At 43.8% G+C, this 27715-nt stretch overlaps 1 protein-coding gene across 4 annotated transcripts in view; it reads left to right on the top strand.

Moving 5' to 3' along the window:
- Window positions 1–27715, top strand: part of ARK2N (arkadia (RNF111) N-terminal like PKA signaling regulator 2N) — a 130054-nt gene that overhangs the window by 20800 nt on the left and 81539 nt on the right. For 3 of the 4 annotated variants that reach the window (XM_077463067.1, XM_077463065.1, XM_077463066.1), the window contains exon 2: window positions 13637–14448. In XM_077463067.1, coding sequence (XP_077319193.1) covers window positions 13731–14448 — 718 coding nt within the window. In that variant the 5' untranslated portion in view covers window positions 13637–13730. Of the gene's footprint in view, window positions 1–13636; window positions 14449–25248; window positions 25385–27715 lie in introns of all 4 variants that reach the window. The other variant, XM_077463068.1, reaches the window with a different exon arrangement.

The raw sequence follows: 27715 nt of genomic DNA, 5'->3' as shown, positions 1-27715 counted from the left end.
GATTAATCTGTACCAGGATGACAGGAAGAAAAAAGTGCGGAGAAGGCTTGGAACAGCCCATGATCCAAAGCACACCACGTCATTTGTAAAACATGGTGGAGGCAGTGTGATGACATGGGAATGCATGGCTTCCAGTGGCACTGGGTCATTGGTGTTTGTTGATAGGACAGAAGCAGCCGGATGAACTCTGCAGTGTTTAGAGATATACAGTCACCCCGGATTTAGCCAAATGCAGCAAAGTTGAATGGACGGTGCTTCACAGTACAGATGGACAATGATCCAAAATGCACCGCAAAAGCAACCCAGGAGCTTTTGAAGGAAAAGTTGAATATTCTGCAATGGCCAAGTCAATCACCTGATTTCAACCCAATTGAGAATGCATTTCACTTGCTGAAGGCAAAACTAATGGCAGAAAGACCTACAAAGAACAGAAGACCACTGCAGTTAGATCCTGGAAAAGCATCAGAAAGGAGGAAACAGTCTTTGGTAATGTCCATGGGTTCCAGACTTCAGGCAGTCATTGCCAGGAAAGGATTCTCAACAAAATATTAAAAATGAACATTTTATATTTGAGCCTCTGAAAATGTGGGGGACTGTGTATAATAATGGTTTCAGTTCCTCAAATTTTGTACTTTATATTTGTTCAACCCCTTGAATTTGGATTGTTTAGTTTTAATTTGATTCTGGTGGCATACAGAGCCAAACGTATGAAAATGGGTGCCTGTGTCCAAATATATGTGGACCTAACTATATATAGAATTTTTGGGGGTTCTAAGTAATTTTCTAGCAAAAAAATTACTGATTTTTACTTGTATACAAAATGTGTCAGACTACGCCTGGTCCTTATCACATGTATTGGTGGCCATTTGGTTGGAATTTCTCTAAGTCCTAGTATAGGCCCGATGCGTGCCGCCTATTTCCGTTGCTCAGTAGGCATCTCCCTCTTCCCTTGCAGTAGCTAGTTTTACACTTGCTGTTATAATACAGCTGTAAATAGCTTTTACCACATTTGTAGACATTTTGGCCTCAGCTTAACATCACATGTGAGAGGTATCGCGTCTCAAAATAGGAAACCAAACAGATTAGCTAATTAAGCCATGCCCGCTGCAATGAAAATCTGCCCGTAAATGTTTTATAAAGGAAATGCTCCCTCTTGAGGCTTTCTCCACAGCATGGAGCTTTAATGGCACTTTGGCTGTGAAGTTTCTGTATCTCCAGCGTATTTATTTCATGAAACCCCAGTGCTGTAACCTTATGTCTCTTCTCACATTCCCGCAATGCCTTAATGCAGTATCTGGTGCTCACAGCTGTCAATATAAGAGGCCAGCCTGCTTTTAATTATACCTTGTCCCAGCCTCCCGTAAACTGCCGAAATGTGCTCCTGTATTGCAGCGTCCTGCACAGACATTGCTGCAAGCACTGCACGGTTCTGCTAATGCCAAAGAACTGCCCTTTGGGCACTTTAGACCCCTTCCTCGTCTCTGCTTTATTTTATTGCTGAAATTTGCAGCCTGCAGTTCACCTCTCCTGTAAATTTTAGCTTTCTGTTTATCCTGCTACTATTTGCTTAATGGGTAAGCTGGTGTGAGAGATTTATGGAGGCTGCCATCACCGACCGTTCCCCTTTTTAGAATGCTGGTTTCTTGGCTGTCATTTTGATCATGTCACTCCAGTGTGGTCTAGGTTGACCAGGAACCTGTATAGAGATGTCTTTACACCTTTTTTGAGCAATGTGCAGCATGTTTGAAATCAGAGATAGCCAGGCATCTAGAATTTTCAGAAGACGACCAGCTATGGCGGCCACCCTGCTTGCCAAGTGATAGTCACTTTAAGATTGGTTATTTTGAATCCTTCGGCCTCATGTACACTGGGCATTATAATAAAGCTGTAAAATGCCAGTAGCTTTACAGTTGAGTTTTGTAACTTTTTTTTTTTTATTTTTTTTATTTTTTTTAGCATTTTTGCAATAGCCCTTTTTATGCGTGTGGTGTGTTTTTGTTTAACCACTTGCCGCCCGCCATATAGCAAAATGATGGTGGCAAAGTGGTTTTAATATCCTGACTGGACGTCCTATGACGTGATCGGGATATAAAGCCGCTGCGCGCCCCTGGGGGCGCGCATTGCGGCGATCGTTGTTGCGGGGTGTCAGTCTGACACCCTGCAACTACGATCTCGGTAAAGAGTCTCCGGAGACTTTCTTTACCACATGTGTAAGTGTAAATAGGAAGAGCCGGTGATCGGCTTTTCCTCACTCGCGTCTGTCAGACGTGAGTAGAGGAGAGCTGATCGGCTGCTCCTCTGACAAGGGGGCGGGTCTGTGCTGATCGATTATCAGCACAGCCCCCACACTGGACCACCAGGGATGCCACCAGACCACCAGGAGATGCCCAGCACCAGGTATGCCCCCTAGACCACCAGGGATGCCAATCAGTGCCCACAATGGGCATCACTGATTGGCATGCATTATTGTTTGGCACTGATTGGCATCCATCCCTACAAAACTTTAAATTACAATGCCGCCTATCCTAGCCACGTATCCTAGCCACCTATCCTAGCCAATCCGTGCCGCCTATCCATGCCAATCCGTGCCGCCTTATCAGTGCCTGTCACTGCATCATCTTTCATATTATACAAACAAATTGGGTTAAATTTACTGTTGTGTTTTTTTTTTTTTTTTTTCAAGAAACCGTTTTTTTTTTCCCCCCCAAAAAAAAGTGTTTGAAAAAATGATTGCGCAAATGCTGTGCGAGATAAAACAGTTGCAATGACCGCCATTTTATTCCCTAGGGTGTCTGCTAAAAAAAAATATATATATATATATATTGGAGGTTCTGAGTAATTTTCTAGCAAAAAAAAATTTTTATATGTAGGAGAGAAGTGCCGGTATTAAAGTGGTTAAAAAAAAAAAAACATACAATCACTTTAATGCATAGAATGCTTTAAGGTGGACCCCCTCCACCTTTACTTACCTTAACCTGGTCTTTCCAGTGACGGGGTATGAACACCAGCTCCAACCAGTGTCCCGGGTCCTGATTGGATAGATTGATAGCAGAGCAGACATTGGCTCCCAATACTGTCAATCAAATCCAGTGATGCTGGAGGGGGCAGGGCCGAGTCCTGCTGTCTGTGTCAATAGCGGTACATGAGAGTGCGCCCACACGAGTTCCCCGAGGGAGAGCCGCTTTCTAGTGGGGCATTCGCGAAAATGAGGATCGGAGCCACTCTGTGCAAAAGCAGCTGCACAGAGGAGTCAAGTATGACATGTTTTTTGGTTTATAGATATATTTTTAAATCGCACTGGGGTTGGGTTTTCTTTTTTTTTTTTTACTTCTGCAGTTGAAAAGAATGGGTTGCGACTTGTCATTCCACTTTGATGTTTAAATTCTCACAGGACTAGTTGCACAAGTGTGAATGGTGCCTTGGGATTGAGCATGCTGATAAATCCTATACTCTGTTGAAACGTGAGCTTGTTTTTAATGGCAGTGATGTCTGCTGGGATATCCTTTTAAATACCTGAGCAATTTTCTTGTGTCCTTGTTCAGTGTGGAATACATCTGTACCTCACTGACTCAACCTGTCACTATACATTTCTGCTAGATTACTGAGAGCAAAACCCGCATCTGTCTCCTAATGACTCATTTCCCTGATGGCTTATTCATCCAGTGCACAGTAATATATGCTGCATGTTTGGGGTTTACACCCTGATTTCCTGACATCAGCATTGCTTTTTTTCAGAAGGTTGTTGCATAAAGCTTTTCTCACTGGGTCCAATGTACTAGTGATGTCTCACTGATGCCACATTAGCGTCTCTTAAAGCAGACCTTCACTTGACACCAGCTTAACCCTCCTACCTGCAGCTTTCTGGGCCATGTCATATGAGGCTGCAGGACCAGTTGCATAGCTCTGCATGATCTGGCGCATTTGCAGTGGGGAGACTGCTCTGACCACCTTCAGGTGATGGACACTGGCACGCCTTAAGACAAAAATGCACTCCCTATATAACCCCTCTCACTACTGGGAGTACCTCGGGTTTTTTTCCACCAGGATCTAAGGTGTTGGTCACGAGTTAAGATGTGAGCTGAGCTCCGCTGGAGCTAGCCATGCTGGAGCTAGCCATGCTGGAGCAATCCTTGCTGGAGCTAGCCATGCAGCTGGATCCATTCAAAGTGTCTCTTAGGCTGAATTGATTGGTACTCGGGCCTCGTATCCGAAAAAAAAACGAGGTTTTGCCTGTAAAAACTTATTTTAGAGAGCTGGACCCCGGATCCAATACTTTTGGTAGTAAGGCCATAAAGTTTTACTGGTGGAGGTGCTATTACAGGTCGAAGATTGTAGGTTTCCCCGAGGATCCCAAGCTCATGAAGGTTTAATGCAGGGATATGCAATTGGCGGACCTCCAGCTGTTGCAAAACTACAACTCCCATGAGGCATAGCAAGACTCTGACAGCCACAAGCATGACACCCAGAGGCAGAGGTATGATGGGACTTGTAGTTTTGCAACAGCTGGAGGTCCGCTAATTGCATATCTCTGGTTAAGGCTAGGTTCACACTATTGCGATGCGGGAACGCCGCGAATCCGCGGCGTTTTCCCGCATCGCTCACCTCCCGCCGGCAGTTCACACTGCCCTATGCGGACGGCTGGGGGTGTCAATGTTATGTTAATGACACCCCCAGATCCGTCGGCATATCGCAGTGCGATCTGCCGACTCGCACAGGAATCGGATCGCATGGTGTGAACCCCCATGCGATCCGATTCCGTTGCGGACCCAAAAAAGGGTCCTGTGCGAGTTTGCTGCGGGACAGCTGCGAGTTCAGCCATACTATCTGTATGGCTGAACTCGCAGTGCTACGGAGATCGGATGTGATTTGCTGTGCGAATCACATCCGGTTCTCCCCCCGCAGCGGTGTGAACCCAGCCTTAATGGAACCCACCGTAAAGGGTGAAGATTGGGCCTGTTTTACCACGGAAAACCCTGTGGCGGGAAAGTTAAGTGGCGTTTTCTAAGAAACATTTTTTAAATTTTTTTTTTTTTTTAATGAATGTCTCCTTTTAAATTTAGTAAATGTTGCCTATGTGTCACCACTGGGGTCTGTATAGAGCGCTTCCTCATAGCTCACGTTGTGTGCCGAACAAGCAGTTTTCCTTTCCTCCAGCCAGCAGAATACCTCCGTTAAGTCTGGGGGGGGGTTCCTCCCCATCAGACGGCCTCCTGTGCGGTTTCTTCTCACCCCCTCTTCGTGGAGAGGAAGCGAAAAAACAAAACAAATGGCATGCCGCTTTACTTGGTGGCTTCCAGGCGCACCCCCAGCCCCCCCTTTCGCCGTTTTGTTTCCCCTCACTGCTGATCCCATAGGATCGGAAACTCCCTCGGCAAAGGCTTTTTCAAAGGGGAGGGGGCGTGGGCTTAGCACGGTGTTGCCGTCATTTGATGCCCAGCGTGGGGAAAGAGTTTAAATGCCACCTTTTTGTTGCTGCGGAGAGACAGGAGCAAAGGTGGCATGAAAGAGGTATGGTGATGCAGGCATTCCTTTTGACACATTTACTATTGCATCAGGCTGAGCATTAATATCAGCGACAGGGCTGGCCTATTGCTCAAGCAGTGGATGTGTTCCTACTGGTAGTACCTCTGCTTTGTGCAGCAGGCTATGGTCGGGGTGGGGTTTAAAAATGCCTCCAAAAAGGGCTATACAAAGTCTTCTACAGTCACGCGGAAGCCTAGAACCATCTAAAAGAAGATGGCATCCTCCCCTGAGGGTAATATGGCTGGTCAGAGTGAGCCATCAGGAGTGACAAGTGTTGCAGCTACGCTTAACACTGCAGCCCCTGTATATATTACTAAGGAAGTTTTTTTCTTCAACCATTTTAAGCTTGGAGCAACAAATTGATGCTTTAATCGCATCCCAGAGTTGGGACTAAGTGTAATAGGTCCCCGTCCATTGCTCAGGACCCTCATGCTGGTGAACAAGGGGCGACAGATGATGAATTTCTCAGGGGACCGGGAAGAGGCTGGTGACTCCTCTTCTGAAGAACCTAATACGGAAGCATCAGGTTCACAAGAAAGGTTGTTGGTACAATCTCACTGAATTGGTCCGCTCCACATTTTTGCTGCCATTAGCGGAGTCCGTCGATGAGCCCACTTCTGGTTTGGGTTCACTAAAGCCTCCCCCAAACTGTTTATGCTTTTCCTATCCATTCATGGCTAAAAAAAGTTTAATAAGAAATGGGCGATTCCAGCAGTTGACCCTGCTATATCCTGTGTGAACAAAAACCTGACTTGTCCTGTAGACAATGCTGAAGGATCCAACAGATAAGAAGTTGAAATGTATTTTTAAAAACTATATTTCGCTCGCAGGTTCAGTGGTTTAGCCTGCTCTGGCAGCGATCTGGTTATCTCAGTCCCTAAAGAACCAGTTTATAGAGGTACTCAAAATTATTCCTGATAAGCAGGGCCCAAGATTTGGTCGGGATATCAAAGCCATTGTGTTTTACAGTAGACGCTATGAAAGATTTTCTCCAGGCTTCACGGCTTATGCTAGGGGCTGGTACACGTAGAATCTTATGGTTGAAAAATTGGTCAGCTGAAGCGCCATGCAAAACTCTTGGCCAGTTGACCATTTCATGGTGAACGGTTATTTGGAGACGATCTGGATAAATACATCCAAAGAATTCCTAATGGGGAAAAGTTCCCTTTTTTACTGGTTAAGAAGTTTAAGCCTTTTTTCTTTTAGACGAGGTTCAAGAGGTAACCCTCAGGGTCAGTCCCAGGGTCAAGAGGCCCCGGGGGAGGCAACACACTAAACAAATTGCTAAAACCTCCTTATGAAGGGGCGCTTGCGTGGGGGAAAACGTCTGCCATTTTCAAGGGTCTGGCAGGAACAATGTCAAGACAGATGGGCGGCTTCCTCAATATGTCTAGGTTACAAACTAGAGTTCCCGAGAATTCCCTTCTCGTTTTCTCATATTTAATGTTCCCAGAGATCCAGTTAAGTCTTTCTAGCTTTGGATCATCTCTTGTCTTAGAGGGATATCAGTGGTCCCCTTGGAAGGGCAAGGATTAGGGTTTTACTCAAACCTTTTCACGGTACCAAAACCAAACGGGGATGTTGGACCCATTTTAGATCTCAAAGATCTAAATCAGTTTTTGAATATCCACTCTTCTTTCGCATGTAGTCAATCTGCTTAGTAGTCTCCATCCTACAAGGTGGAGAACGTCTGGTGTCAATCGACATCAAGGATGCTTATCTCCCATGTTTAAATTTTTGCCCGCTCACCTGAAATATTTACGCTTTGAGGTAGAAAATCTTAATTTTCATTCCATAGCTCTGCCCTTCGGTCTAGCTACTGCACCTCAAGTGCTGGCTCCTCCTTTAGCCAGATTAAGGGCTCAAGGTATGATACTAGCCTACTTGGGTGATCTACTCTTGATAGATCAGTCGGTAGCCCGCTTAAACCAAAGTTTGGTCGCTGCAGTCAACTACCTGGAATATCTAGATTGGATTCTCAACCTAGAGAAATCCTCCTTTAAAACCATCGAGGTTGCAGTACTTGGGGCTGATCATAGATAAAGTTAAGAGGGTTTTTTTTTTTTGCCCCAGGAAAGTATCAGTTCCATAAGGGAACTGATTCAGTTGGTCAAAACAAAGAATCCTTTTTATTCGACTTTGCATGAAATTGTTGGGAAAGATGGTGGCTTCTTTCGAGGCCGTTCCTTATGCACAGTTTCATTCAAAACTGCTGAAAATCAGTATCCTATCAATTTGGAACAAGCAGGTCCAACCTCTGGACTTCCCACTGTGTTTATCCCTCAAAGTGTGTCAGAGCCTCAATTGATGGTTGATATCCAAGAATCTTCAAAAAGGAAAATCCTTTCTACCAGTTACCTGCAAAGTGGTAACGGATGCCATCCTTCTGGGCTGGGGAACAGTCCTGGAAGAAGCGTCTGTCCAAGTGAAATGGTCCAAATCAGAAATTACCTTGCCCATCAATATCCTAGAGATTCAGGCAGTACGCCTGGCCCTGAAGGCCTGGACGCTCTGACTACGGAATTGTCCTGTCAGAATCTATCCCGATAATGCCACAGCGGTGGCCTATATCAATCACCAAGTGGGCACAAGAATTGTGCGGCCCAAAGAGCTGGATAATATCTTATCTTGGGCAGAAGACGGCATTCCTTGGCTGTCGGCAATTTTCATTCCAGGGATAGAGAATTGGCAGTCCTATTTGAGTCGTCAATCGGCTACGACAGCTGATGGAAACATCAGTTGTGGTGCCGATTTCGCTGGACTCCAGGACAGGTAAGTGTCTTATTGTTAAAAGCCAGCAGCTGCAGTATGTGTAGCTGCTGGCTTCATCTTCTTTTTTTTTTTTTTTTTTTTTTTACCCTGTAAAATGCAATTCACTATATAATGCAGCTGATCTTGCTCTGGGGTGCTTTGTAATGTGCCAATGTTTACACCCCATGTGACTTTTCATTACATGGGGTGTTTCAGGAACTAAATGACACTGTAATCTTTTGCGGGATCTCGGAACAGTGCCGCAGAGATAAGATGCATATTTATGAATGGACTGACGGCACAGTGAGTGTGCTGTTACTGAGGGGTAATATGCGCATGCGGCGGTGACGTCATGAAACCCAACTTGAAGGGTTACAAGCACACGGAGCAGGTTAGGATCAATCCATACAAAGCAATTTTGAATGATAAATGCAAAGGAACGTACATGCTTTGTTTTTCATTCTCACGCTGGAATGTGGATTACAGAGCTCGTTAGTCAGTATAGTGGAGCACGTGTGTGTGTGTGTGTGTGTGTGTGTGTGTGTTTCTCTCACTGATGACTCATCTGTCCAGTACAGGAAGGAGGTGGAGATGCCTCCTAGTAGTTGGGTTGCTCATCCAAGCTGTGACTGTGGAGGCAGATTGTAATTTGGCACCAGCCAGGGCTAGAAGGGTAAATATGTGTTTATTTCTATTACTGTTTTTGTGTGTAGTGTTTGGTTCTTTTTTTTTTTTTTTTTTTTTTTTTTTCTTTGATGTGGCCGTTACATTTTAATGATTCTAAATTGAGACCAGAATTCTTTTGTTTTGCCTTTAGGAACTTTTTTCTTTTCTGCATATCTCTGAATCGGTCACTGTCCTCTTGTGTAGATTTTGTGCACTGATGAGCCTAACCAGCATTTCTGAACAATGCGATTTTATGTCTGTAATGTTTTTATCTCCGCTACTGAAATGTGGCTGACCTCTGTGGGAGAAGCTCCATATATTTTGTCAATTTTACTCTATGCGTTAAAAAAAAAAAAAAAAAACTCCCAATGCACTCTGCTTCTTTTCCTTTTTCATTATGATTTAAAAGGATATGCTTGTTTTTCCATGAAGATTGTTAGCTTAAAGAGGAAGTAAACCCTGATGGGTTTTATTTCCTTCTTTTCCTCCCTGCAAAGTAAAAGCATAGTGGGCTAGTATGCATCACATACTAGCCCATTATGTGCCACTTGTCTGCAAACAAAGCCTGTGATGTGCTTGCTGGTGGCCACGTCTGTCTTCACCCCTCTTCCTTCCGGGGACTCCGGCTCTGTGACTGGCCGGCGTCGCGTGGCGTCACTCCCGCGCATGTGTGAGAGCTGACAGTCGCAGCAGGGGCCCTTTAGAAACGGCACGATCGTGCCCTTTCCTCGGTGTGCATGCGCAGATGATGGCGCAAACATACATGGTAAATATGTCCTAAACCATGTAGATTTAGGAGATATTTCCAGTAACTACAGGCGAGCCTTATTATAGGCATACCTGTAGGGAACCGCTTTACAACCACTTTAAAGCAGGTTTCTCCATACTTTGAGCAAAGGGCATTTGTACTGTCCTTCAAGCTTTAATGGGACCAGACTGGGGCGAATGTGATTAGAAAATGCCCTGGCATCTATGGGCGTAAACCATGCCCTATCATTGTTAGTGGTGAGGCTATTGCCCCATTGTTGGTATCGTGTTAATACTAGTGACCCATTATTGATGTAAGTGGGAGGAACTGTTCCCTAAGGGCCATATATGGCCCCTGGGCAGCAGTTTAGAGACCACTGCCTTAAAGCACTGGTTTCCAAACACTGGATCAAGGGCCGAATTTACTTGCCTTTATCAGGCCCTTGGGCCACTATTCCTCCCACAGACACCAACACTGGGGAACCATTCCTCTTGCTGTGACCAACGCTGGGGCATTTTTTATTTTTTTTGCACGGTTACCAATGATGGGGCACTATTTATCCTTTTTACGGACTACAGACACTGTTTATTACCCCCGCTGACACTGGGGCATTTTCTACTTCCACTAACCACTTTGGCTAATAATGATGGATGAAGAAGACGTAATGTGTAATTGTTTCAGAATTGAGTTGATGGTTGTGGGGTGGTGTTCTACAGACCTTTTTGGCCGGTGCATTAATCCTCAACTTGGACAAATCTATTCCCTGGTTTTTGGAATGTTGCAGTCAGTCGGCTGCTGGATCTATCTGCAGGTCAATGGTGACTTTGAAGTTTTGGCACCAGACCTTATGCAGTCAGTTCCCTGGCAGTTGATTTTTACTATGTAGTGCCGGCGCAGACTTGAGATGTTGACTTGCTACCAAGGACACAATATTGTGTCTTCAGCAACATGGTAATGGATGGTGCGTTCCCAGAAATCTGTTAACCGGTCGTGTCTGTGCCGGTACTTTACAGTCAGCATCAGCCGGAGCATTAACCCACAGGCGGCCGGTCAATAGTATTCTGTTGCTTACTACTAATATAAGGAAAAGATTGCTTAGGAAAACTACTTCAGATACCACTTTTTAGATTGTGTCTCAGCCTAAAGACAAACAAAACGGTAATATCCATGATGTAGATAATGTATAAATAAGCAAAACCCAGATTTAGTGCAACAAATGTTCTCTTTTTATATAGCACCAATTAAAAAACGTTTTAAATAAAAGGTCCCTTCTGGATCCCCAAGAATTTGGCTTATTCACTGTACCCCAATTTGTAAGACATGTCATATAATGTATATCCTATTCCCAGAAAATGCCTCAAATATATATGCTGTGCCAGTGGCTTAACGAGGTTGTAACCCCAAAAAAAATAAAAAAATAAAAAAAATAGATCCTGTTACCTTTTTATAGCAGGTTAAACAGAGTAGTGCTTGTGCTGCCTATTCTGTCCCTTTTCTATGCTGTAAAAAAAACCTGGTTGATCCTGCCGGTTCTGTGCCCCCCCTTAGTGTGCTGACCACGGTAATCCATGGCTTCTGATCCATGATTACCGTGGGTAGTTTACTTGCCTCCGTTGTCCTGCTGATCTCCCTCCCTGCCTGTCAGCTCCTGTGTGTACGCAACAGAAAATATTGTAGCTGCTGACTTTTAAAGTAAGGACACATGTCCATGGGATGTTGTCACCCAAAGTCAATCTTCGGGTCGTCTCCCAGGTGCTGCCACCATTCCTGGTAAGGGAATCAGGCAGCGGTTCCTTACTGCACATGCATGAGTCACGCTCCACGTTCTGAATGGTCCCTGCTGTCTTCTGGGACCTGTGTCTCCCAGAAGACAGTGTGGAGAAGGAGGGGCCAGACATAGCTACTGGAACTGATCCTTTTATATGGCTCTCTTCACCTGCTGAAAGCCAATTGGAGGATAGGAGATGAAGCCAGCTTTCAGCTGCTGCAGAGAGAGACATAATGTGGATTGGTTCCAGTAAGTGCCCTCCCTGTCCACATACAATTCGCCCTGCTTCTGGGGCCCCCCTGCTGGCCCAGGCCCCGTACAGGACTGGTGGTACCCTCTTATCTGGACCCCAGCTTATCAATGTACATCAACATATCAAATACAAGTAGAGTGTGTAACTGAGTGAGTGAGCAACACAGCGGCTTAGTCGTTTGCACTTCTGCCTTGCAGCACTGGGGTCCTCAGATTGAATCTCAAACACTACATGGAGTTTGCTTCTTCCTGAGCTTGTGTGGGTTTCCTCTCATACCCCAAAGATATGCGATAGGCTAATTGGCCACTGTGTATGTATGCACAGTGATATTAAACGGTTTTATTTTTTTTATTCTATTTACCTGCTCTGAGCAACCCCGTCCTCTTCTTGAGTCTTCTGTCGGCGCTCATGACCCCTGCTGCCAAGTGCTTCCATACCAAGCAGCTTGCTATGGGGACACCCAAACAGACTCATTTCCGAGCTGCTGCTCTGTGTCTTTATTTATGATTAACGTGAGGTCACTGGCTGCATGTAATGTAAATATCAAACTGTGCCCGTTAGCCTTATTCTGAGCTTACCTATAGGTAAGTCATGTGTGGAAATTGACTTCCACTTTAAAGTGATGCAAGCTTTTAATTTTCTTAACTTTTTATAATGGTTTTGCACAGAGCATCCCCAATCCTCCCCTTCTTGAGTTCCCCGCTGGCACTCCTGGCTCCTCTCCCCAGTCGAGGGCCTCCCTAGAAAGCCAGGAGAGCCGCTGCTCTTGTGAACACCACTGGATTGGGCTCGGGTGAGTATAAGGTGGCTGGAGGGGGGGGGGGTATCCTCTGCATTAAGGTAAAAAAAAAACTTCCATTGCATAGGATGCATTAAGGTAAAAAACCCAAAGGCTTTAGAACCACTTTGACGAGTGCAAATGCCTGAGTTATATGTGTACAGTAATGATATTAGGCCTGGATTGTGCGGGTTGACATCAACAGGTAGTCTCAGCATGTTTTTAGTGGAAGTTGGTCCAGCCAAAAAAAAAAAGTAAGTCAGCAGCTACAAATACAGTAGAACCTTGGTTATTGAGTAACATGGTTAACAAGTGTTTAAAAAAATAAAATAAATCCTGACTCCGTTTGCGAGTGTTGTCACGCAAAGGGAGCAGAAATCAATCTAATGTGGTGTGCAGTACCGCATTTGGCCAGAGGTGTTGGGGTGCTGGTGACACTGGGAACGGTTGGGAGCCATTTGGAAATGCTCAAACACTTGGAAATACTCCGATCCTGAGTCTTTCAAAGGGCTTCTGAGTTCAGCTGTGCTGTCTATTTTCGAGGCTCACCTCTGGCTACCTGCGGTATTGCATGCAATAGACGTCAATGCAGAACAAATTATCTTAGTTTCCATTGACTTCTATGGGGAAAATCGTTTTGATATGCGAGTGCTTTGGATTACAAGCATTCTCCTGGAACAGATTAGGCTCATAATCCAATGTGCCACTGTACTTTAGCTGCTGACTTTTTTTTTTATTATTAGGGCACTTGCCTGTCCAGGGAGCCTGCGATTTCTGCAGGATAGACTCCCAGGTGCTGTCGCCGCCATTCCTGGTAAAGGAACCAGGCAGTGAAGCCTTTCAGCTTCGCTCCTGGTTCCCTACTGCACATGCGTGAATCACGCTGCACTTTCTAATTGTCCCAGAGGAGGGGGGCCAAACTTCCGGGGAGATCGGAGACCAGAAGTGGGGAAGGGGACCTCTCATAAACAGGTCCCCCTCACCCCTGAAAGGTGCCAAATGTGGCACCGGAGAGGGGAGGAAGCATATAAGCAGAAGTTCTACTTTTAGGTGGAACTCTGCTTTAAGCTTACGGTACGTATTTGAGACCCTTCTTTTAATTACCTAATTTTTCCTTTCTATTTATTATTTTTTTTATTTTTTTTGTAGGTTAATGCCATTTTTTGCTGCTGTTTGGAAAACTGACAAGATATCTTCCAACGGGTGCTCCATGATTTGAACGCTGGTGTGTTCTAGACTTGACATGAAGATGGAGGCAGTTGGAAAGAGTGAACAGCTGTTGGACTCTGAAGTGCCTCCTGTGACCCAACAGAAAGTGGACTCTCCCCCCGATGAGGGAGCACTGGACCTACAGGCTTCTCTGAAGGACAATGCACAGGATGTCCCTGACTCTTCCGGACTTTCCTCAATGCCGTGCCTACTGATGGAGCTGAGAAGAGACTCTTCAGAGTCTCAACTAGCATCTACTGAAAGCGACAAGCCAACAGCAGGCCGGGTATATGAGAGCGACTCCTCCAACCACTGCATGTTGTCCCCTTCTTCCAGCGGACATTTGGCCGACTCGGACACACTGTCTTCCGCCGAAGAGAACGAGCCACGGCGTCCAGAAGCAATAACCGAAGGCTGCGATGCTGCGGCCCAAGGAGCTGCGGTGGCTCGCAAGTCACGGAGGTCTCGCTCAGAGAGTGAGACGTCAACCATGGCTGCCAAGAAAAACCGCCAGTCCAGTGATAAGCAAAATGGCAGAGTCACCAAGGTTAAAGGTCACAGAAGCCAAAAGCACAAAGAGAGGATTAGGCTATTAAGGCAGAAAAGGGAGGCAGCCGCACGCAAAAAGTACAACTTGTTGCAGGACAGTAGCACCAGTGACAGCGACTTGACCTGCGACTCCAGTACAAGCTCGTCGGATGATGATGAAGAGGTATCAGGGAGCAGCAAGACAATCACTGCAGAGATACCAGGTAAGAATGTCATTGACCAAACTTGCTTGGCCCTCTTATAAGGTTTAGACACTTGTGTTCACCATGTGTTTCCGTCCCCAGCTGGTAAGATGCAGTTTCATGTGACCATTTTTATTCCCTTTTCTGTTTTTGGCACCTCTAAAATTGTTTCCCTTCAGAATTTTTAAATGTTGTGTTTTATTTATTTTTATTTTTTTAACAATGCAAAGGCCCAAAAAATGTATAATGGAAACACATTTGTAGACCACCTGGGGCATTAAAGTGTATGTAAGCCCAACATCTATTTTCTCACTCTGCAGTTTTCTTAAATCAATTTTGTGAATCTGTTACATTTTACCTGGATGTCTGACAAGTTACTGCACTTCTTTCAGTAGTTCTCTGCAGAACTAATAGGCAGCCCAACGAATACTGAAGCAGAATGCTCAGCTGGCTGGCTGCTTGACAGTGACTTAGTTTTGTGAGCCTGCAACTTGAAATGCTGTTACTGGCAATATCCATGTATAAAACTTTGCAATAGATTGACAAAAATGATTTGCTTAAAGCAGGGATCTCAAACTGGTGGCCCTGCATTTGTTGCAGAACTACAAGTCCCATCATGCCTTTGCCAATGGTAATCATGCTTGTAACTGTGAGTCTTGCAATGCCTCATGGGAATTGTAGTTCTGCAACAGCTGGAGGGCCACCAGTTTGAGACCCCTGGCTTAGAGGGTTGGCTAGCTAACCATAAAAAAAAGCCCTTTGCAGACCATGAACACGTTTCCTAGCACTAAACTGATCAGATTTAATTAGCATGCATTTGTGTTTCTCATACCTGTGGACCAGTGGCCCTTTGCTTGCCTCGATCTGGCCCTTGGGGCACTATTCCATCCACAACTGACACCAATGATGGGGCACCATTCCTCTCACTAATACCAATGAATGGGGTGCTAGTCCTATCTCTGACACCAATGAATGGACATTGTTTATTCCTACTTGCCACAGTCCGGCTTAAGTCTGAAGGACTGTAAACTGGCCCTTTGTTTAGAGAGTTTTGGAGACTCCTGCTGTAGACAATTTGTGCATGGAGTGGAGCCTACCTCAAGTTCTTTTGATAGTTTTCACAGATCCGTCCTGTCTTCTATAAGATGGGCCAGCTGTGTGACAAGTGCCACCTAGTGGTGCAATCGCATCCATCTGATCCCCCCTCACATGCACAGCAATGTCTGTTTACCACAGATGACCTCTCCCTTCACAGCCGCCAAGCTCATCTGCTCAGCAAAGAGCACAATATGCATGTGCAGAGCTTGGAAGGACAGCACTCACTCCTGTACTACTTGGGGGTCCCAACAACTGGTCCATCCTAGAGATGACAGGACGGAGCTTTTGAAATTGGTCCATCCGTAAAGTATTTAGTGCTTCACTTTTTTCCACATTTTGTTATGTCACAGCCTTATTCCAAAATGAATCAAATTCGTGATTTTCCTTTACAGTTCTGCAAACAATACTCCATAACAAGATAAAGGTTTTTTTGAAATCTTTGCAAATGTATTAAAAAAGTAAAAAAATAAAAAATAAATCCTATGTACATAAGTATTTACAGCCTTTGCCATGACACTCCAAAATTGAGCTCAGGTCCATCCTGTTTCCACTAAACATCATTGATGTTTCTACAACTTGATTGGAGTCCACCTTTGGTAAATTCTGTTGATTAGACATGATTTGGAATCGGCCATGAAGTCCAAGGAATTATCTGTAGACCTCCGAGACAGCATTGTATAGAGGCACAGATCTGGGGAAGGGTACAGAAAAATTGCAGCATTGAAGGTCTCAGTGAGCACAGTGGCCTCCATTATCTGTAAATGAAAGGAATTTGGAACTATCATGTCAGAGTGGCCAGGCGGAAGCCACTACTCGGTAAAAGGCACATTATAGCCTGGAGTTTGCCAAAGGCACCTGAAGGACTCTCAGACCATGAGTAACAAAATTCTGCGCTCTGAAACCAAGCTTCAACTCTTTGGCCTAAATGGCAAGTGTCATGTCTGGAGGAAACCAGGCACTTCATCTGGCCACAATACCATCCCTACAGTGAAGCATGGTGGTGGTAGCATCATGCTGTGGGGATGTATTTCAGAGGCAGGAACTGGGAGACTAGTCAGGATCAGGGGAAAGATGAATGCAGCAATGTACAGACACATCCTTGATGAAAACCTTCTCCACTGCGCTCTGGGGCAAAAGTTCTTCTTCCAACAGGACAACAACCCTAAGCAAAGAACAAACAAAGAAAGAACAAAGAAGTGACTACGGGACAACTGTGAATGTTCTTGGGTGGCCCAGCCAAAGCCCAGACATTAACCTGATTTGGACATCTCTGGAGAGATCTGAAATTGTCTGTGCACTGAAGCTCCTCATCCAACCTGATGGAGCTTGAAAGGTCCTACAAAGAAGAATGGGAGAAACTGGGCAGGAATAGGTGTGCCAAACTTGTAGCATCAGGCCACGTACACACGCGCGGACTGTTCGCCCAACTTTGTCCGTCCAACAGTTTCGGCAAACAGTCCGCTCAAACTTAGCATGGACGGACATGGCCACACACGACGAACGAACAGTTTGCTGAAACCGTGCGCGATGACGTGAACGGCACGTACGACGGGACGAAAAATACGACGTCCTATACACTGCATTATAGCTTTCGGCGTGAAAATCCTTTCTGAGCATGCGCGCAACTTTGTTTGACGAACAAACCTACACACGGGCGGACTGTTCGCTCAAACAAGGTTTCAGCGGACAGTTTTTCGGAATTTCCGAAAAACCTTGTCCGTCCAACTGTCCGCTGAAACTGTCCGCTGAAAGCCCACACACGAGCGGACTGTCTGCCCAAACACTGTTCAGCGGACAAAGTTGGGCGAACAGTCTGCCCGTGTGTACGCGGCCTCATACTCAAAAAGACTTGAGGTTGTAATGGGTGCCAAAGGTGCTTCAAAAGGCTGTGAAAACTTGTGTATATGATATATATATATATATATATATTTGTTTTTTCTTTGTTTGAAATCTTTGAAAATGTAACTTTTTTCACATTGTTAATTATGGGGTATTGTTTGTAGAATTTTGAGGAAAATTCATGAATTCCATTTTGGAATAAGGCTGCAACATAACAATGTGGAAAAAGTGAAGCGCTGTGAATACTTTTCAGATGCACTGTATTAGAAGTTTTTGGGACAGGCTACACTCCGTGTACAAATGGCCTAGATGTGTAACAGCATAAATGCATGTTTTTAAAAATGGAATAGTTTAGAATTATGGAACAGTGTTTGTGGGTTGCATAGTGTTTTTTTTTTATTATTATTAAGGTGAACTAACCCTTTAGGAAAACCCGTATACAATGAGCCATGATGCCAAACAAATGAATTCTGGCCTTTCATACAATTTAGTCTTGCAACTCTAGTAGACCATGACAGTTGTGTGGACTATAAAAGCAATTTATTATTATTATTCAGAATTTATATAGCACCAAGAGTTTGCACAGCGCTTTACAACATGAAAGCCAATAGTACATTTACAATACAAATCGGTACAGGAGGAACCGGAGGGCCCTACTTGTTAGAGCTTGCGCGATAAGCAAACGATCATAAATTACTAATGTTTCAAAGATTTTTGCGTAAATGTTATTGTCGGAGTTCGAATGATTTTGTCAGATTTGTTTGGAATTTTCACCCGGACATATCATCCCTTTCATTTATAGATCAACCTGATGAAGTAAAGTCATTTTTATAGGAAGATGAAATCCTTTCTCAAACTGATCCTTATATTGAATGATCGTTTTCCATTAAATCGGGTATTCACACATCTTTTCTTGCCCAACTCTGGGTTTATTTCCAGCCATAGTATGTTTTAATCCCCTTTGTTTAACACTTTACCCAGAATAGAGAAATCCTAATATTTATAAAAATTCAATATGTCTATCAATTTAAAGCTGAGTTCATGTGATTAATAAAAAAAAAACAACAAAAAAAACTAAAGGAAAATCACAAGTATGGTACTTGACATGAATGAAGAGCGTCTCCTCCTCGTGCTGGTGGCTGCAGTGCTGGAAATGCCTGTTCCATACCTCTGCTCCATTCAAAGAAACCATACTACCCGTCCCACATGTGATTGGAGGCAACCTTTCATCCGTCCATCCCCCATAGCGTGCTTTACATTGTGGGAAAGGGCAGGCATAATGGTCACCGGCCGAATGCTAATGCTCTTAGACACCAAAAGCATCGGGCAGAGGACTTCTGATTTCAAGAGAATACAGCAACCACAAGAATAATGGGATGCTCTTCATTCATGGTTAGTACCACCCCTGGTGACAAAAACAAAACAAAAAATTACTACACTTCAGCTTTAAGTTGCCATATGCTGAATTAATTTTGGGCTGTTCATGATGGACTAGCTGAAATTCTGTTGGTGGGTGGCACTCTCTGCCCCCTCCTGCTTGGCATCTTTTAATTGAAACATCAAAGGAGCCTAGCTGAAACTTTCTAAGCAGCGCGGACATCCCCCCCAAATCAAGGTAGAGTCTGGAAATACTGATAGAAAAATCGCTGTTGCTAAACCATAAATTTGAGGCACGCAGAACGTTAATATTTTAAGCAGCCATAATCCATTTTTAAGGTGTTCATGCTATTTATTTCTATTTGCATAGCTTTAAACCTATTTTGCGCACACACGAGTGTATGTAGAAATATATAGATATATACGGTAATTTTATTTTTTTTTATTATTTATCTTGAACTGATTTACACCAACCACTCTACATTATCTTGACAGACTGCGTGTTACTTTACTTTTTTTTTTTTTTAATATGGCCGGAATGGCACTGCTATCATACTTTAAGCTCTAGTAGGTGTGATGGGGTACCTCCAGCTACCAGGGGGACAATGGGTGATATGCTATAGACCTCCAGCTTCCAATGGTGTTATAGGTGATTCCAGGTAAACCTCTAGCTACAAGGACTGTTAGGAGGGATACTAAGTAGACCTCCACCTACGAGGATTGGTAAGAGGGACACTGGGTAGACCAGCAGCTACGATGACGGTTATTAGGGACACCAGGTGGACCTCCAGCTACAAGGCCTGTTATGAGGGACACAAGGTAGACAACCAGCTGAGTGAGGTGTTGCAGGTGACGCTATGTTGACCTCCAACTACAAGAGGGGTGTTTTGAGGAAAGCCGTTGGTATAGATCTTCCTCTTTTTAGTATCGTCTCAATCCAAAAAAAAAAAAAGCTTTTAATGGTTAGCCTAACCAAAGCAGATTTATTCTGAGACAGGTTGGATAATTCAGCTTCTTGGGCCTCCTGACTCTTATGACAATCGAATCCCATCACTTCTGCATTATTTACTGTGCTATGAGTTTAATTGAATGTCTGGGTAAAAGACAAAAAAATACCTTCAGTGGTTCTTCAATATATTAACATTTCCCCATTTTTATTGTGTCTTTTTTTTCAAATATTGTAGGTACATGAAAACACCTTTTTGATCTGCCTGAAATCCAGGGAGCTCCTTATTTCCTGTCATGGCAGTGCTTCAGGGTGCCAAAATCGTAAGCAGTGCTTATTAGGAGCACACTGGATTTCTGGCAGATAAGCAGGTATGTTTCCATAGCTGAAACCTTTTTAAAGGGATAAAACTTTGGGCAGTGCAAATTGCAGGGGTGTGCTGAATGTTATTTGCTTTTATTTTGCCCTGACATACCCTGTAAAGATTATAATGCCCACAGCTGGTTGATAGATCTGGGTTCTCTGGTGAAACAATCTCGCCCCCACCACCTCCGTAACTTTAAAGCTTAAGTTTGAGCTAATATGAAACAGAAAAATCAGCACGAGGGATCTAACTTGGTATGATGTGTCCCTTTTTGTGGTCGTCGTCTTTGAGGGACAGGACCGAGGAAGATTTCGCCTGACTTACACCCGTAATTTTCAAACAGTATCCCTGAGAGGAGGGGGGCAAAGCGCTCAATCATCTACCCATCTGGCATTCAGAGATCTGTAGTACAGCTTCTAAGAATGGCAGGTAAGGGCAGGCAAAGTCGAGCTCTTGATGAGAGCCCTCAACTTCCCATTAGCTGTATTAACCCCCTACTGCATCAGAAGATTATGGGGGGCAGGACAGAAGAATTTCTCCAGAAAGAGGAACTTTAAACATAAGGGATGCATTATACTAAGGCCCCTTCACACGGGGAGGGCACAGTTGGCGTCTGCCTACTCGGTGTAGAATCTGTCCTCTGAGCCGGTGGATGGCTGCTCCCCGTCTGCTCCCCGTCTGCCCCTCGTCTGCCCCTCGTCTGCCCCTCGTCTGCCCCTCGTCTGCCCCTCGTCTGCCCCTCGTCTGCCCCTCGTCTGCCCCTCGTCTGCCCCTCGTCTGCCCAGCTTATGCGGAGTGGACAAACTGCCAGATCTCCTCTATGGGTGGTCAGATGTCAACTGTCCGTTTTTTACTCTTGATTGCCATACGATCCGCCAGGTGGATGGGGGAACAGATTCCCATCCAATCTGTATTTGCCAAAAAGATCAGATGTCGGGCAAATATCCATTGACAACTGCAACTTCATAGAGGAGACTAGAGGGTCCACCTAAAAAAAACTGACAAGCAGACTTGATCTGTAGGTTAGGTCCCGTGTGCTGATTTTTCAGTTTTACTAAACTTAAACTTTAAGGTTGTTAATTGAAGAATAACTGGTGTATGATCTTGTGTTAATCTACATTTCTTCACATTCAATTTTTTAAAAACCAAGTTTTCTTTTATCCTGTCCACACTGATAGGACTAAAATGGCAGTAACGGAATCCAGCATCTCCACGTTCTTGTTATGGTGGCCAGGGCCACACGATCAAACCCTAATTCAAGTTTTGTCATTGTCAATGCTCATCTACTAAATGGATTGTCTAGAAACTGGTTTAAAAATTGCTGTAGTTGAGAAGTTTTACGACTTATAAAAACACCTCAGAGGGAGACCATACTTCCTTTTTTTTAGGCTAAGTTCACACCTGTACTGATTTCCAGCAGGTGGACACATTGGCTGTACATGATGGGTAACAACGGGTATCAACATCCGAGTTAGCTCATCGTTAACGTAACTAAAATTCGGCGCAGTACATTAAAACATTCTGAAGTTTTTCACGCCTCAGCATATGCTTTGAGGGCCATAAGGAACCATTGGCAATGCGTGAACCGGCACACAATGCATTTTAGGATGTTGCTCGGCCCCCCGTATGTTCTCGGAAGCCCTCACTCAGCAACACGATCTTCTTGCTGCTGTCAATGAAGGTGGTTAAAAAGTTTTCAGGACTGTGGTTTTCTTTTTTGAGATCAAGACATTCACCCGAGCGGTCAGGAAGTGCCATGTGCTTTTTGACTTCTCCCACGCAAACCGGTAAACCATCATGGGTGATCTGGGCAAGTGGTTGGAGAGGTCGTTGCACCACACTGGTCATAATCGGGCAAAGTTCAAGTGTCAAGAGGTAAGATCCCTGTGCATGTCGGTGTGTGTGTTGTGTTTGTCCCAGTGATGATGCAGTCTTTGGCATGCAGCGATGTGACTGTTTGTATGCAACTTGTGGTCGTGTGTGTACAGAGGGTTTGAATGTACAGGTGCAAGCATGAAATGGTAAGAACATTAGAAAAGTGTGTGCATGTATGTTTCTATGTCAGGAAACCTGCCCTTCTGCCCTGCTTAGTTTATTCCCTTGTAAATACGCACTGAAATTTCAGCCGACACGTCTGAACTGTTACTTTGTACATTTGGTGCTTATTGCTAGTTACTATCTAGTGCAGATACAAGTGTTTGCACGTTTACCGCAACCAAAAGACAAACACGGCACTTGAATTATTAAGTCACTTGATCTTAACCACAAGATAACCTTAGAACAAGGCAAAAAGTGTGTGCTACAGTTGTAATAAAATAGCTTTAAGCACACCAACAGATATACAGTAAATTGGTTAAAGTAAATTCTATAGAAAGTGTTGCCCTTTACTTCATATAAAAGTTACAGAAAAATAAAAGATAAAAGTCACTAGTGTGGGGGAAAAAAAAGTAAATATGAAAGGGTTCCCCCAGAGGGCTATTAATGCAAAAAGGTAAATGAGTAATAGAAAAAAATACATGCTTTATTAAAACATTAACATGCAGTGTTTCCACAAAGGTTAAAATATGGGCACTTTAGGGGAACAACCTCAAGGTGCAAGAAAAAAACAAACACAAAATTGTACATAACATTGCGTAACACCATGTCTGATGTATGACAATTGACGCGTTTCGAACAATTTTGTTTGTCTTCTTCAGAGGATAGGCTTGCTGCAAAGAAATTGCATTTAGCACATCAGATTGAAAAATGCATGAAAGTCTAACATGTGCAAATGATGGCCATCTCACATAGTTAACAAAATATACACGTTGGTGACCTCCCAACCAGGATATCCCTAAGAGCTGTCAAATTTTCATGTGTGCTGAAAAGTCACATAGAACCCCAGAAGAAGACAAATCGCTCATAGCAGCTTACCAATGAGTCACATGTTTATGTACCCCACAGGGCACCACGGGTCGGTTGAGCTAAGCACCTGTGGCTAAGTTCCAAAATATGAGTACATAAGCTGTAAGCTACTTAGTTCATATACAACATTTGAGATTTTTTTTTTTTTATTAGTTATAGATGGTGGCACGGTCAGAGGTAGACCCCTAAAGGGGGTATTAAGTGCATTATGTGTATATCGCTAAATTAATAAGTGCATGGAAGTAATAAGGTGGAAAATTCAAAAGAGCACAAGGGTGTGGTGTGAGTAAACGCATTTACAATAATTTGTTGCAATTGCTGAATTCAAAAAATGCTTGCTGCTTGGCTGTCATGCTAACCCTCTGTCATCAGCACTTATGTATTCCAAACAACTATCAGAGCTTCTAATTTACGTACATTAGTGATCAGGTACTTGGACCGTATGGACAGCAGATGATCGTGCATATCGGAAAAGGGCAGCATGGCAGCCACCATATTTGTCTCGTGCCTGACTCGCTTTAATGTATTTGTCACACTGGAGGCATTTAGTTGTTTTATTGTTTGTATCACAAGGGCATTTTGGGTAATTAATCTGCCAGATTGTCTAATGCAAAACAAGCCAGACAGAGCAGTGCAAGACAGTCTAGTTCAAGTGGTAAAGTACTTGTCCAGTGAAAGTAAAAGGGAAATAAAGTGCCATTGAGGATGACTAAACCTCATTTATTTCAGCACATCCTTAAAATTAAACTGGTAACAAAGTGAAGGTTTTAGGGGCTAGCCTGCTTCCTTGTCCTCCATGGCAGGGAACTAGTCACCAATATTAGTTGAAGGAAGCAGGAGATCCTTGTACTTTTTGGTCTTCTGTTACAGCTTTCTCTCCAGCGAGGAGAACAGTGAGCAGCACAGCAGTGACAACCTCAAATCTGGTGAGACTAGCAGCCAAACAGCAGTGCCTTGGGTAATCTCAAACTGCAGCTATTAGGCGCAAGTAGAGCTGCACGATTAATCGTAAAAAAATAATAAAAAATCACAATTTTGATTCAAACCCCCGCCCCCCCCCCCCCCCCACTTTGTTCCTTATCATTTCCGCGATTCTATGTAAACCGTGCAGAGCCGTTCTCTTCTCAGAGCTGCCAAGTATATGCCGGCTTTTTTATTTTTTTAAACATTGCTGAGAGTAAGAGAAGAGATAAAAAGTAACGTTTAGTTCTTTTACATCAAAGGGATGAACTTCGGTCTGTAAATGGGGTCAGTTTAACCACTTAAAGTGGTTGTAAACCCTTACAAACACCTTTGACCTACAGGTAAGCCTAGATTAAGGCTTACCTGTAGGTCCAAGAAACATCTCCTAAACCTACACGGTTTAGGAGATATTTACCAAAAGACAGACACCGCTGAGCGCACCGCTGTTAACGGCAATGTGCCGCAAGTGGTGGCTCGTGTGCGCATGCGCTGGAGTGACGTCATCATGGCTCCGTCGAATGACAGCGCCGGAGCAGCGAGACCCACCAAGAAGATGGATGCTCCGGACTACAGGGGACAGCAGTGACTTCGCTGGCTCCTGTGTCAGGTAAGTGACACATAATGGACTACTATGCGATGCATAGTAGTCCATTATGCTTTGCCTTTGCAGGAAATCATTAGGGTTTACTTCCTCTTTAAAGACTAAGCCTTTTTCTGACACTTGTTACTTAGAATTGAAGAAAAAATTTTTTTATTACTTGGTACCCATAATTATTTAGCTGGATATATTAATATTCAGAGATTCTAGAGAATAATTTGCAATATTTTATCTCGCGCTGTATTTGCGCAGCGGTCTTTCAAATGCAATTTTTTGGGAAAAAAGACACTTCAGTGAATTAAAAAAAAATAAACAGTAAAGTTAGCCTAATTTGTTTTGTATAATGTGACCGATGTTGCGCCGAGAATCGTGTTCTTTATTCTAAGCAAAAAAAATTGTGATTCTCATTTTATCCAGAATCGTGCAGCTCTAGGCGCAAAGAAAACAAGCTGCTTTTTTTTTTTTTTCAAGAGAAATTAAAAGCAGAAGACAACCTAATATTTGCTAGATGTTCCAGATAACACAACACATTTTCACTTTCTGATTTCCGGTCCACTATAAACTCTTTTCTTTAAGGCTTGAAAGGCATTTCCTGTTCTGTTGGTTGAATTGCTGTGGTTGAATTTACAGTTTTAAGGAGTATGAGTGTCATTTTGCAATTTATTTAACAATTTACTTGAACAAACATGTTACAAATGTTTTAATTTTTTATTTTTTTTCCCACCTTTTTAGGTCAAGCTTTGAAGATTCTGCAGGTTGCCCAAGGCACTGTACAGCACCAAGTGGTTATCAAGAGTACGGGAAATATACTTTACGAGTACATTGATCCAAAGAAGTTGGAGTTCCTTTTACCCTTTGTAGGAATGGAGTAAGTTTGATAAAAAATTTTTTTTTTTTTTTTTTTTTTTTTTTTTTATTCTTTGGAGGATGGACACAGTAGATGCTTTGAGTTGATGGTAAATGCTACTACCTTAAAGTCCATCTCCAGCACTTGGTGACATTTTAAATAGTTATTTTGGACAAAACTAGCCCAAACTATGTTCACAAAAAGATGGAACGGCTTAGGGTGCTGTATAAACAGTATGTAGCCGCCGCTTTACACAGTATACAGCTCTGTGTTCTGACAGTAGGATGGGAACTTCCTGTCCCACTCCTCACTGAGCCATTCAGAGGTAGCTTTGTATTCTATAAATGAATATGAAGCTTCTATTGGCTGAGGTGGAGGGGTGAGCAAATTTATGCTGTGATTTCTCCAACTCAGCCAATCGGATGCAGCTTTGTATTCATCTGTAGATTACAAAGCTCCCTGTGAATGGTTGGGTAGCGCTCAACCCAAATCTGTTTTGTTCCATGAATGTAATGTTCCTATCCTACTGCCATAACATAGCAATTTCTTTTTTTTTTTTTTTTTTTTTTTTTTTTTTTGTGAAAGCTTAGGCATGCTGAAGATAGAAGCTGATTGGCTACCATGCACAACTGCACCAGATTTTGCGCTCTCCAGTTATAGGAAAGCAATCCTGGAGCTGTATTCCAAATATAGCTGACGCTACATACAGTTTATACAACAGCCCCAGCCGTTGCATCTGCTTGCCGACTGCATAACTTGGTTATATGGCGGCAGAGTGTTTCTCTTGTGCCAGATCACGTACTGGGTACATGATCCAGCACTTCCGGTTAGGGCGCTCCTGCACCGCCACTGTGCTAAGATTAGACACAGCACAAACCAATCAGCAGGTGCTGGAGGACATCCATTGGCCGGTGAGGAGAGACAGAACAAAGCTTTGGCTCTGTAAACATTTCAGAGCCCTGTTCTGTCAGCAGGGATGCATTTTCTTTCCCTGCAAAGCACATCCCTTAGTAAAAACAGAGCACACAGTACACAAAAACACAATAAGCGCACATTTAACCCTTTGATCACCCTAGATTTTTACCTCCTTTTCAGCCAGTGTCATTAGTACAGTGACGGTGCATATTTTTGGCGTTGATCACTATTCGTGTCACTGTTTCCCGCAAAGTGTCAGACTGTCTGCTGCAATATCCCAGTCCTGCTATATCGATCCTGTGCTTCTGCTAAGCAGGAACATGGATCTTTGCCTTCCCCTAGTCAAAGCACTGGTTAGGCACATAGTTAACCTTTTGAACATCCCTGATATTAACCCCTTCCCAGCCAGTTAGTACAGTAACTGTGCATATATTTATAGCACCGATCGCTGTCTTAGTGTAGTGGTACCCTAGTAAGGGCTGCTCAGTTGGTTATAGCAATCTGCCAATCACCCCGCTGCCGACCTCCCATCCACAGCGTTAGACATTAAACAGTCAATGATTTGGTTTCCTTTCTTATTATTGCTGTAATAACGTGGAAGAAACAAAGGCAGTATATGAGATGCCCATAGAGATGTATCATCCATGGCCTTGGCCTACTATATTGATTTTTCCCTGTAGAATCCTCACTGCAGACATTTGCTTCTTTTGTTACTTGGCACATCTGACTGAAGATTTACTAAGCACTGCTTCCAGTTATCAAGAAGAATCATTCTGAAGAATTCCCCTTTAGACTAATGTGGTTTTCCTGTTACATATCAGAGAGCCAAAGGCCTATACCGCCTATCTTCCATGGCTCCAAGAACTAAACATCCTCAGTCTCTGGAAGTTGCTGTCCATTTCTGTTCATGCTGTGTTCCCCGGTCACACACCATGCTACACTACTCGCTCCTGCTTCTTTGTTACACTGAACTTCTCCTTTGGATCAAAGTCCTGTGTTCCCCGGTCACAGAACGCCGATCTACTTCTGCCACTTTACTGCTACTTCTGCCACTTTATCTTCTCCAGCATTCAAGTCTTGTGTTCCCCGGTCACAGAAATGTGCTACTTTCTCATGGAGATGAAGATCTTTCCCTAGGACTTCTTCCTAGTGGCTCCTCCATTCCTCCTCCACACACTGCGCATCCCCGCGTGGTGACGCCCGGTACAGCACCTCGGCACTCCATGTGGTCTTTTCTGTGCTCCAACTCCCCTGGAAACATGTGACCCCAGCTTATATGGGAGGTCTACCCCCTGCCAACACCAATACACACGCCTGGCTAAGTTTATCAGAGCTAGGAAAATACTACTTTAGCACCTACCTTTTTAGGTAAAGGGTGCTACATTCGTTTCACTGGTCCCCAAAAAGGTGTCGGTGTCTGATTTGTCTGCCGAAATA

Source organism: Lithobates pipiens, unplaced genomic scaffold (assembly GCF_037356315.1).
Source record: "Lithobates pipiens isolate NorthernLeopardFrog02 unplaced genomic scaffold, aLitPip1_a1.2 Scaffold_3, whole genome shotgun sequence".
Taxonomy (NCBI): domain Eukaryota; kingdom Metazoa; phylum Chordata; class Amphibia; order Anura; family Ranidae; genus Lithobates; species Lithobates pipiens.
Note: the sequence above shows the minus strand (reverse complement) of the source record. Positions and strands in the feature narration are given on the sequence as shown.